The 11,259-nt window shown below is 44.0% G+C and overlaps 1 protein-coding gene across 1 annotated transcript; it reads left to right on the top strand.

The window, feature by feature from the left end:
- Window positions 1-828: 828 nt before the first annotated feature.
- LOC129828597 (cystatin-like) lies at window positions 829-3,800 on the top strand. Its single transcript, XM_055889649.1, has 3 exons — window positions 829-1,217; window positions 2,937-3,038; window positions 3,498-3,800. The coding sequence occupies exons 1-3, from the start codon at window positions 1,008-1,010 to the stop codon at window positions 3,576-3,578; spliced, it is 393 nt and encodes a 130-aa protein (XP_055745624.1). The 5' UTR covers window positions 829-1,007; the 3' UTR covers window positions 3,579-3,800.
- The last annotated feature ends 7,459 nt before the right edge of the window (window positions 3,801-11,259 follow it).

Genomic DNA, 11,259 nt, shown 5'->3' with positions numbered 1-11,259 from the left:
TTCATATGGCAGCGTCATAAAACAGATCACATTTAAAAATAAATTGCAAAGGATATTTACAAACAAATTGGCAGGATTTGATCAGTATGGTGGCTGTCAATGACTTTCAGTTCATCCCAGCTTTCTCCTAGATCAGCACTCCTACTCTGAGAAACGTTTTGTGATCATGGCCTCCTGGCATCTCATACTATGGCTGTGGTTAGGAATCCTTTCATTGTCACTTGCCTTTGATAGCCATGGGGGTCCTGAAACCAGACATAATACTGTCAGTCAGTCTGCCCTCCTCCCAGAGAGGGCCCAGACCCAGAGACACAAGAAAGCACCATTTCACTAAACTATTGACATATGTCCGCAGTGATAAGAAAATACACCAAAAATTTGCCTATTCACATAGGCTAAATAACAAGCACAGAAGTCAAGTCACGAATATAGCCTAGCCCCATGTAACCACTGTCTAATGTCAAAGACACTGGTAATTTGTAACTCTGGTCTAACAGTAGGCTTAATGCTAGAATGTATAAATAGCCAATCTTCCCTAAAGCCAATAATAGCCAATAAAGCCTCGTCCTATTTAGTTTAGCTTCACTTATATAAAAACAGAGAATTCGTTTTTTAAGAAATCCATTGCTGTGCAGGCTCTCATTTCATAATATATTTCCATTATGAGTTATATAGCTGTAGCCTACAACCAAACAAATAAAACGGGGTATGCCACTCTAAACTGGTTTGACAGAAATGGTAGCAGAAGGTGAATGGTTAACTTTTGCTGCACACATATCCAGACGATGCTACGTCCCATGTAGCGCAAATGCTCACTCTCGGTGTGATGGAGGCGTTAGGTTTTTAATTGAAGTGATTAGTGGAATCAGAATCAAGCCCCACCCCTCAACAATCAGAAGTGACCTCAACACGTTCATATAAAAGTCGTCGGAGGCGAGGATTAGTTGTGGTGTAACGTTACTTGATACGATCGGAGTTGCAATACAGACCGATATCAGACGGGAAAAATGCTCATGAATTGGAGGATCGTCGTTCCTTTGCTCGCGGTGGGATTCATCGTGACGAGCGCCGATGGGATACCGGGGGGCGTCGTGGACGCAGATATGAACGACCCCGCTACCAGAGACGCGCTGAAGTTCGCGGTGGCCGAATACAACAAGGGAACAAACGACACGTATGCGTGGCAGGTGGCCGAAGTTGTCAAAGCTCAGAAACAGGTCAGTCCTTTTTGTAATTCTTTTTATCAGTTGAACGAAGACACAATGTTGGTCATTCATTGTGTTGCGTAGTTTCCACGGTAGAAATATCGTAATATAGACCAGTGAATTTATTAACGCACTTCATCTACTCTGAATGCGGCAGAATGTTCAATGTTTTAGTTAATGTACGACACCTGTCGAATAGGACCGGTGTCGGTAAACGTCGGCCAAAAAAAAACAGTTTGTTGGCAGCAACAGTCATTAACGTTCTTAACATGAGGGCAGCCTGACCAACAATGCTAGGCAGTGGCGTTAACATGTTAAAGTACTAAAGTTATATTTTGGCTGTTTTACTTTACTATTCGACTTTTACGCCATACATTTTCCCTGACACCCGAAAGTGCTCGTTACATTTCAAATGCTTAGCAGGACAGAAATGGTCAAGTTCCCTTATCAAGAGATCATCCCTACTACTCTGCTCTGGAATACTCATTAAACACTAATGCTTAGTTCATTCATTGTTGGCGTGTGCCTCTGCATATCCATTAATGACAAATACAAGAGTCGTCATCTCTGGTTTGTTTATTTTAAGGAACATGAAATTATTTTGTACTTGAACTCAATTAGTATTTTTACTGGGTAACTAACGAGTAATTTTCTTCACTCTAGCTCAAGTGTGACAATTTGGGTACTTGTTCCACTGCTGCTAGGGCGAGTAAAATGGTCAGTGAAGTGTACACTAATTTGTCTCCGGAAGTAGCTAGCACGCTAACCAACTACAGTTCAATCGCACCGACAATTGTTTGAATGTTAAATGACGAGACCGAGGCATTGATGCGAGTAACCAGTCTTGTTCAGTACATTGCAATACCTCCGGGAATCTCAAGCACACCTGTAAAAACACTGGACTTGCAGTAATTAACATTTACCAACAGATGGCATCACTGTGCCATTATACACCCATAACAATCTAATTGCATTGGTGGTAATTTCCAATGTAACAGCTGCGTGTATTGTGTGGTGCATATATATTTGTATTTATTGAACGTATGCGTTGATTGCTCTACAAATGGTAGAAAGTGAATGTAACTTGTTGCGCACATCTAGATGCTGTCGGTGTGGTCTAGACGTTAACCTGGGTGCTTGACTGCTATTAGGTCTGAATGCTTGGATCAAGCCTGCTCACAGCAACACCCTCTGAATTACATGGACAATCTGACGACACTGCATTTATGAACGCCCAGACAGCGCTCTGGACGTCGAGATAATTTAGGAATACACCATAGCTACTTTATACAATGGCGTTGTGGAATAGGCCTTTGCTTGAAGGGTATTTCTACCGCATGCATTAAGTGCTAATCCCTGGGAAGCCGGTGTTTGGAGGATATATTGGCACAGGGGTTCGTCGAGGGCCGGCAACCATGCCAATATATCCTCAACACTGGCTTCGAGGGCATTGTCACTTTTTATACGGGTTACCAACAGTCAATTATTGAATGACATTTTTTAAATTAACTTTATTTTGGTAAAAGTCAACACTATTTCGTACTTCCACGAGATGTAGTAACGTCACAAACATAAGGTTGCTATCCAAGCCAGCTGGTAGTATCGGTTCGGTTGCAGGAGATGCGACTCAGTCATTGTATTTCTGTATTCATAAGTGATTCACTAGAACAGGTTCCTCATTCAAGATGGGTGATTTCTATGTCTGACGTGCTGACCCTCCTCTGCTTACAGGTGGTAGCTGGGATGAAGTACATCTTCACAGTGCAGATGGCCAGGACCCTGTGCATGAAGGGACGTGTGAAAGACTGCGCTGTGCATCAGTACCCAGCTGTGGTAAGGACCACAAGGCTAGCCTGGTCCCAGATCTATTTGTGTTAACACTGGCACTTATGCTCAGTGCTTCCTACATGTACAGCTTAAGAATGGTCCATTTTTAGTTTATAACCTGTTACCAACAATAAACACATTGGTAACTAATAAACAACTTATAAACCGTTAGTAAATCCTACTTGTAACATGTTACCCATTTCACTATTGGTTCAGTATTGAGTTGTTTGCAAAGGGAAGTTTTAGGTGACATTTCCATAGACGATTGTCTGTTGGCAGTGTTGAAGAGCATCAAGACCATGATTAATTGTGGGTACATTTTTGCCTGACTACTTCACAAATAATACATGTGTTTATGATGCAAGGTGATTTGTAGTCAGATGCAATGTCCAACAAACCTTTTGTCAGGTGTTATGCTGCTGAAGGGTTGATAATACCAACTCGTGTTGCTTCCTGTTTCCTCAGACCTACCAGTGCACCTTTGAGGTGTGGAGCCGCCCCTGGCTGGGAGCGAGCCAGTTGATCAAGCAAGCCTGCGAGGAGTAAAGACTTCAATTGTCTAGTCTACCCAATTAGTATTTATTACCAGTGGTGTTAGTCTTACCTAAGCAGATCTACCTCATCTATGATGTATTCAGAGAATCCAACTCATTTTCCTACTTATTGCATTCCCACACCAATATAGCACTTCAAATAAGAACTGCTGTGTTGATGATGGTTTGTCAGCGCTAAGCAACAGTGGAACTAAATAAAACCTGTTTTGTTACATCTACATGTTGGTTTCGTTTTGTTGCCAGATGAACAAATCTTAGGCCCATTATTTTGTGAAAAAATGGTTCAATGTTGATAAATATAACGTTCAGTCACCAGCCCAATGATTCACAGGACAGACCAATGTTAAAAAGGCTCATGCATTCAACATGGAGGTTGTCCATCACAACCTCTAAATAGGTCAGAGAAGGGACTACTGAAAAGGTGTTGGCTATTTATGCACTATAATAAACTGGGTGGTTGGTTGACAGCCGTGGTGTATCATTCTATAACTTATTTTTACTGGTCTAATTACGTTGGTAGCTAGTTAATAGCAATAAGGCACCTCAGATTTTGTGCTATGGCCAATATACCACAACCCCCTTGGCCATTATCACTTAATATTACTCTTAGGAAGTGTTTGTATGCAGGCTATAGCTGTGACTTGACATCAAATTTGTCTTATGCGCCAAAAACGGGTGTAAACCTTACAGTGAAATGCTTTCAAGCCTTTACAAGGGGGTACCATTTAGTGGAGGTAATTGGCTTGTGATAAATCGGTCTACTGCAGTGCTGAGTAACTGCTTAACTGTCAGTGATGCCTAATGCTTGGCAAATAACTGAAATCAAGCTTAATTTTGTGATTATACAAAATAGTGGTGTTAGTCTTGGCTTCATACAAGACTACAGACTCATATCATTCAAATTAGGCTATTTATGTTGCTGATAACATGGTGCACGGCCTGGCATTCAAGAAAAGTGTGACAGAACAAAACTCTAAATGTAAATAAGCTTCTGAAAGTTATAACCACTAGTGGGCCTACGGCTAATACCCCCACTAGAAGGCCTACAGCTAATACCCCCACTAGAAGGCCTACAGCTAATACCCCCACTAGAAGGCCTACAGCTAATACCCCCACTAGTAGGCCTACAGCTAATACCCCCAACAGTGGGCCTACAGCTAATACCGCTACTAGGCCTTCAAATCAAATGTCACACACATGGTTAGCAGATGTTAATATGAGTGTAGCGAAGTGCTTCTGGTTCCGACAGTGCAGTAATATCTAACAATTCCCCAACAACTACTTAATACATGCATCTAAAGGGGTGAATGGGAATAAGTAGATATATGGCCGAGCGGCATAGGCAATGTGCAATAGACGGTACAAAAAACAGTATAAAAATTAGTAATATAAGATATGCAAACATTAAAGTGACTAGTGGTCAATTTGTTAAAGTGGCCAGTGATTGTGTCTCCATGTAGGCAGCAGCCCCTCTCAGTTAGTGATGGCCTTGAGATGGAAGCTGTTCTTCAGTCTCTCGGTCCCAGCTGTACTGGATGCACCTGTACTGACCTGGCCTTCTGGATGGAAGCGGTGTGAACAGGCAGTGGCTCGGGTGGTTGTCTTTGTTCTTTTTTTTATCTTCCTGTGACATATCGGGTGCTATAGGTGTCATGGCGGGCAGATAGTTTACCCCCAGTGATATGTTGTGCAGACCGCACCACCCTCAGCCTTGCGGTTGAAGGCGGTGCAGGTGCCGTACCAGGCGGTGATACAGCCCGACAGGATTCACTCGATTGTGGATCTGTAAAAGTTAGTCCGGGTTTTGGGTGACAAGCTGAATTTCTTCAGCCTCCTGAGGTTGAAGAGGTGCTGTTGCGCCACCTTCACCACACTGTCTGTGTGGGTGGACCATTTCAATTTGTCGTTGATGTGTACGCCGAGGAACTTAACTTTCCACTTTCTCCACTACTGTCCCTTGGATGTGGATAGGGGGGTGCTCCCTCTGCTGTTTCCTGAAGTCCGCAATCAGCTCCTTTGTTTTGGTGACGTTGAGTGAGAGGTTGTTTTCCTGACACCACACTCCGAGTGCCCTCACCTCCTCCTTGTAGGCCGTCTCGTCGTTGTTGGTAATCAAGCCCACTACTGTTGTGTCGTCTGCAAACTTGATTGAATTGGAGGTGTGCATGGCCACGCAGTCGTGGGTGAACAGAGATTACAAGAGGGAGCTGAGCGCGCACCCTTGTGAGTCCCCAGTGTCATGACGTTGCCTGTTTGGGTACATCAAGCCCCATCCCCCTCTCCCTGCCTCCCCCTTTCCTCCTTCAACCCATGCTGTGGTCACAGAGAGACGTCGTAAATTCCTGAGAATCTCCTCATGGCCAAACAGTATTAGAGAGGGTAAACTTTCAGGACAAAGGGATTTCTTCCACCTCACAGAACCTGAGGTACGAACAGATTTCATGTTCCGGATAAAGTATAAAAGATCGGTGAAGATTCCAGCTATAAACTGGTCCGTTTGTCACAACTTGGGAGACTGTGTGGCTACATTACCATACCGCTGTTTATATAATAGCCTCAGATATGAGCTTTACATCTAATTGTTGTATAAGATGAATGAGTGAGTATGATACTGTTTGTATAATTGTGTAATATGATTTCGGACTGTTTAATGAAGAAAAATACAATTCCCTTTTGATTTGAACTAAATCAAAGGACTGCCCCTGAGCCCAGTTAGGGTCAGACATCCTGGGACAGCCCCTTTCTGCAATCCTAATAAAAACCCAACTCTGAGAAATTATCACTAGACCATGTTTTTCTCCATTAGGAGGAGAACGAAGGTTGTGTACCATTGCTGAATCTTTTAACCATACCACGTGGTTAAACTCTTAGACGAATAAGAACAAGTCTCTGATATTTACTACTAGTCTGCAGCTAGGAATTCGGTATTATTGAACGCGAAGAACGACAACCGCCGAAACATCCATTCTATAACGAGGGTCACTCTGAACTACCCACATTAACCAAGACAGACGAAACTCTCCAACAGAATCTAACTTTTCACCAGCGATCAACACGACACACTGAGCGTAAATATATATATATATATAGATTGCAATTGTTCCCGAATGAGTGAGAGTTCATGTTTAAAGGATTAGCATGTCAATTGTTATAATTATGAACTCTTTAGTGACTTCTTAGTCGACCCCCAATTTTCCCTTTGTCTAACAAGCCGCCATGCCGGTTCAGCCCACTAGGGCATATTTCTCCTATCATTTCATATCACCATTTTAAGTTTGTTTGTTTATGCATTTCTGTGAATTACTTAGTAATAAATAAATGATTTAAGACAATTGATGTATGGATGACTCATAGTGAAGACTGGGTTCGTGCAGATAACCAACAATTTACGACGTTTGGAATGAGACTAACGTGAGGTAAAATAAATAAATCATTAAATCAGCAGACTATTGATCAGATATGAAAATATCTGAAAGGTTATATTGGGAAATTATAACTTTGTAATCTGAATACCTTCCCTGGTGCCCCAAATTCATAGTTAATTAGTTACGTTATTAATCAGTTGATCGCGTAATCCCTAATTACAGGAATCTTTGATATAAACTATAAGTCTTCAATTTAATGACCGTAAAGACACGACACCATTTTTGAGGGTCAGCGTGGTGGAGATAATTACCCCCCTACCTTCACCACCTAGGGCGGCCCGTTAAGTCCAGGACACAATTGCAAACGGCGGGGTCCAGGCCCAGGGCCTCCAGCTTGATGAGTTTGGAGTGTACTATGGTGTTGAATGTTGAGCTGTAGTCAATGAACAGCATTCTTACATAAGTATTCCTCTTGTCCAGATGGGATAGGGCAGTGTGATGACAATTGCATCATCTGTGGACCTGTTAGGGTGGTATGTAAACTGGAGTGGGTGGCCGGTAAGGTGGAGGTGATATGATCCTTGACTAGTCTCTCAAAGCACTTCATGATGACAGTGAGTGCTACGGGGCGGTAGTCATTTAATTTATCTTTGCCTTCTTAGGTACAAGATCAATGGTGGCCACCTTGAAGCATGTGGGGACAGCAGACTGGGATAGGGAGCGATTGAATATGTCTGTAAACACACCAGCCAGCTGGTCAGCGCATGCTCTGAGGACGCGCTTGGGATGCCATCTGGGCCAGCAGCCTTGCGAGGGTTAACATGTTTAAATATTTTATTCACATCAGCCATAGAGAAGGAGGGGGCGCGCAGTTCTTGTTAGTGGGCCGTGACGGTGGCACTGTATTATCCTCAAAGCGGGCAAAGAAGGTGTTTAGTTTGTCTGGAAGCGTGACTTCGGTGTCCGTGACGTGGCTGGTTTTCTTTTTGTAGTTTGATTTCCTGTAGACCCTGCTACATACGTCTCGTGTCTGAGCCGTTGAATTGCGACTGCACTTTGTCCCTGTACTGGCATTTCGCTTGTTTGATTGCCTTGCAGAGGGAATAACTACACGTTTTATATTCAGCCATATTCCCAGACTTCTTTCCATGGTTAAATGAGGTGGTTCGCGCTTTCAGTTTTGCGCGAATGCCGCCATTCATCCACAGTTTCTGGTTAGGGAAGGTTTTAATAGTCACAGTGGGTACATCTCCAATGCACTTCCTTATAAATTCACTCACCGAGTCAGCGTATAGGTCGAGGTTATTCTCTGAGGCTGACCGGAACATATCCCAGTCTGTGTGATCAAAACAATCTTGAAGCGTGGATTCCGATTGGTCAGACCAGCGTTGAATGGTTCTAGTCACTGGTACATCCTGTTTGAGTTTCTGCCTGTAAGACGGTAGGAGCAAGATGGCGCTTTGGTAGGATTTGCAGAAGTGATGGCAGAGGAGGTCTTCGAATGCATGTGGTCGAGTTAATTACCCCCCGACAACATATCCCGAGAGAGCCATGTTGCCGTGAAACAGAATGTTACAATATCTGATGTCTCTCTGGAAGGCAACCCTTGCTCGAATTTCATCTACCTTGTCAAGAGACAGGACATTTGCGAGTAGTATACTCGGGAGTGGTGGGAGATCTACGGAGCCTGACCAGGAGGCCGCTCCGTCTGCCCCTTCTGCAGTGCCGTTGTCTTGGGTCGGCTTCTGAGATTAGATCGATTGTCCTGGGTGGTGGTCTAAACAGAGGATCCGCTTCTGGAAAGTCGTATTCCGGGTCATTATGTTGGTAAGTTGACGGTGCTCTTATATCCAATAGTTCTTCCGGGCTGTATGTAATCAGACTTAAGATTTCCTGGGGTAATAAATACATAAAAAACGAAATACTGCTTAGTTTCCTAAAGACTCGAAGCGTGGCGACCATCTGTCTGCGCTATCTAGCTAACACATGCAGGCCCTAAATGTGATAAAGATTAGACAAAACGACAAAAATAAGGCCCACAAATGGTTATAACTTTCCGAAGCTTATTAACATTTAACTAACTTTAAGTTCTGTCCTACTTTTCTTGAATGCCAGGCCGTGCACCATGTTATCAGCAACAAAAATAGCCTAATTTGAATGATGAGTCTGTAGTCTTGTATGAAGCCAAGACACTAACACCACCATTTTGTATAATCCCAAAATTAAGATCGATTTCAGTTATTTGCCAAGCATTAGGCATCACTGACAGTTAAGCAATTATTCACAGCACTGCAGTAGACTGATTTATCACAAGCCAATTACCTACACTAAATGGTACCCCCTGTATATATAGCCTTGCTATTGTTATTTTACTGTTGCTCTTTAAATGTTTTCAAACTGCATTTTTGGTTAGGGGCTAGTAAGCATTTCACTGTAAGGTTTACACCCGTTTTTGGCACATAAGACATTTGTTGACAAGTCACTGCTATAGCCTGCATACAAACACATCGTAAGAGTAATATTAAGTGATAATGCCCAAGGGTGTTGTGGTATATTGGCCATAACACAAATCTGAGGTGCCTTATTGCTGTTAATAACTAGCTACCAACGTAATTAGACCAGTAAATACACTGCTCAAAAAAATAAAGGGAACACTTAAACAACACAATGTAACTCCAAGTCAATCACACTTCTGTGAAATCAAACTGTCCACTTAGGAAGCAACACTGATTGACAATACATTTCACATGCTGTTGTGCAAATGGAATAGACAAAAGGTGGAAATTATAGGCAATGAGCAAGACACCCCCCAAAACAGGAGTGATTCTGCAGGTGGTGACCACAGACCACTTCTCAGTTCCTATGCTTCCTGGCTGATGTTTTGGTCACTTGTGAATGCTGGCGGTGCTCTCACTCTAGTGGTAGCATGAGACGGAGTCTACAACCCACACAAGTGGCTCAGGTAGTGCAGTTCATCCAGGATGGCACATCAATGCGAGCTGTGGCAAAAAGGTTTGCTTTGTCTGTCAGCGTAGTGTCCAGAGCATGGAGGCGCTACCAGGAGACAGGCCAGTACATCAGGAGACGTGGAAGAGGCCGTAGGAGGGCAACAACCCAGCAGCAGGACCGCTACCTCCGCCTTTGTGCAAGGAGGTGCACTGCCAGAGCCCTGCAAAATGACCTCCAGCAGGCCACAAATGTGCATGTGTCAGCATATGGTCTCACAAGGGGTCTGAGGATCTCATCTCGGTACCTAATGGCAGTCAGGCTACCTCTGGCGAGCACATGGAGGGCTGTGCGGCCCCACAAAATGCCACCCCACACCATGACTGACCCATTGCCAAACCAGTCATGCTGGAGGATGTTGCAGGCAGCAGAACGTTCTCCACGGCGTCTCCAGACTCTATCACGTCTGTCACATGTGCTCATGTGCTCAGTGTGAACCTGCTTTCATCTGTGAAGAGCACAGGGCGCCAGTGGCGAACTTGCCAATCTTGGTGTTCTCTGGAAAATGCCAAACGTCCTGCATGGTGTTGGGCCGTAAGCACAACCCCCACCTGTGGACGTTGGGCCCTCATACCACCCTCATGGAGTCTGTTTCTGACCGTTTGAGCAGACACATGCACATTTGTGGCCTGCTGGAAGTCATTTTGCAGGGCGCTGGCAGTGCTCCTCCTTGCATTATGGCGGAGGTAGCGGTCCTGCTGCTGGGTTGTTGCCCTCCTACGGCATCCTCCACGTCTCCTGATGTACTGGCCTGTCTCCTGGTAGCGCCTCCATGCTCTGGACACTACGCTGACAGACACAGCAAACCTTTTTGCCACAGTTCCCATTGATGTGCCATCCTGGATGAACTGCACTACAGGAGCCACTTGTGTGGGTTGTAGACTCCGTCTCATGCTACCACTAGAGTGAGAGCACCGCCAGCATTCAAAAGTGACCAAAACATCAGCCAGGAAGCATAGGAACTGAGAAGTGGTCTGTGGTCACCACCTGCAGAATCACTCCTGTTTTGGGGGGGTGTCTTGCTAATTGCCTATAATTTCCACCTTGTATCTATTCCATTTGCACAACAGCATGTGAAATTTATTGTCAGTGTTGCTTCCTAAGTGGACAGTTTGATTTCACAGAAGTGTGATTGACTTGGAGTTACATTGTGTTGTTTAAGTGTTCCCTTTATTTTTTTGAGCAGTGTATAAGTTATAACCTGATACACCACGGCTATCAGCCAATCAGCATTCAGGGCACCAACCACCCAGTTTATAATAGTGCATAAATAGCCAACACCTTTTCAGTAGTCCCTTCTCT

Source organism: Salvelinus fontinalis, chromosome 30 (assembly GCF_029448725.1).
Source record: "Salvelinus fontinalis isolate EN_2023a chromosome 30, ASM2944872v1, whole genome shotgun sequence".
Taxonomy (NCBI): Eukaryota; Metazoa; Chordata; class Actinopteri; order Salmoniformes; family Salmonidae; genus Salvelinus; species Salvelinus fontinalis.
Note: the sequence above shows the minus strand (reverse complement) of the source record. Positions and strands in the feature narration are given on the sequence as shown.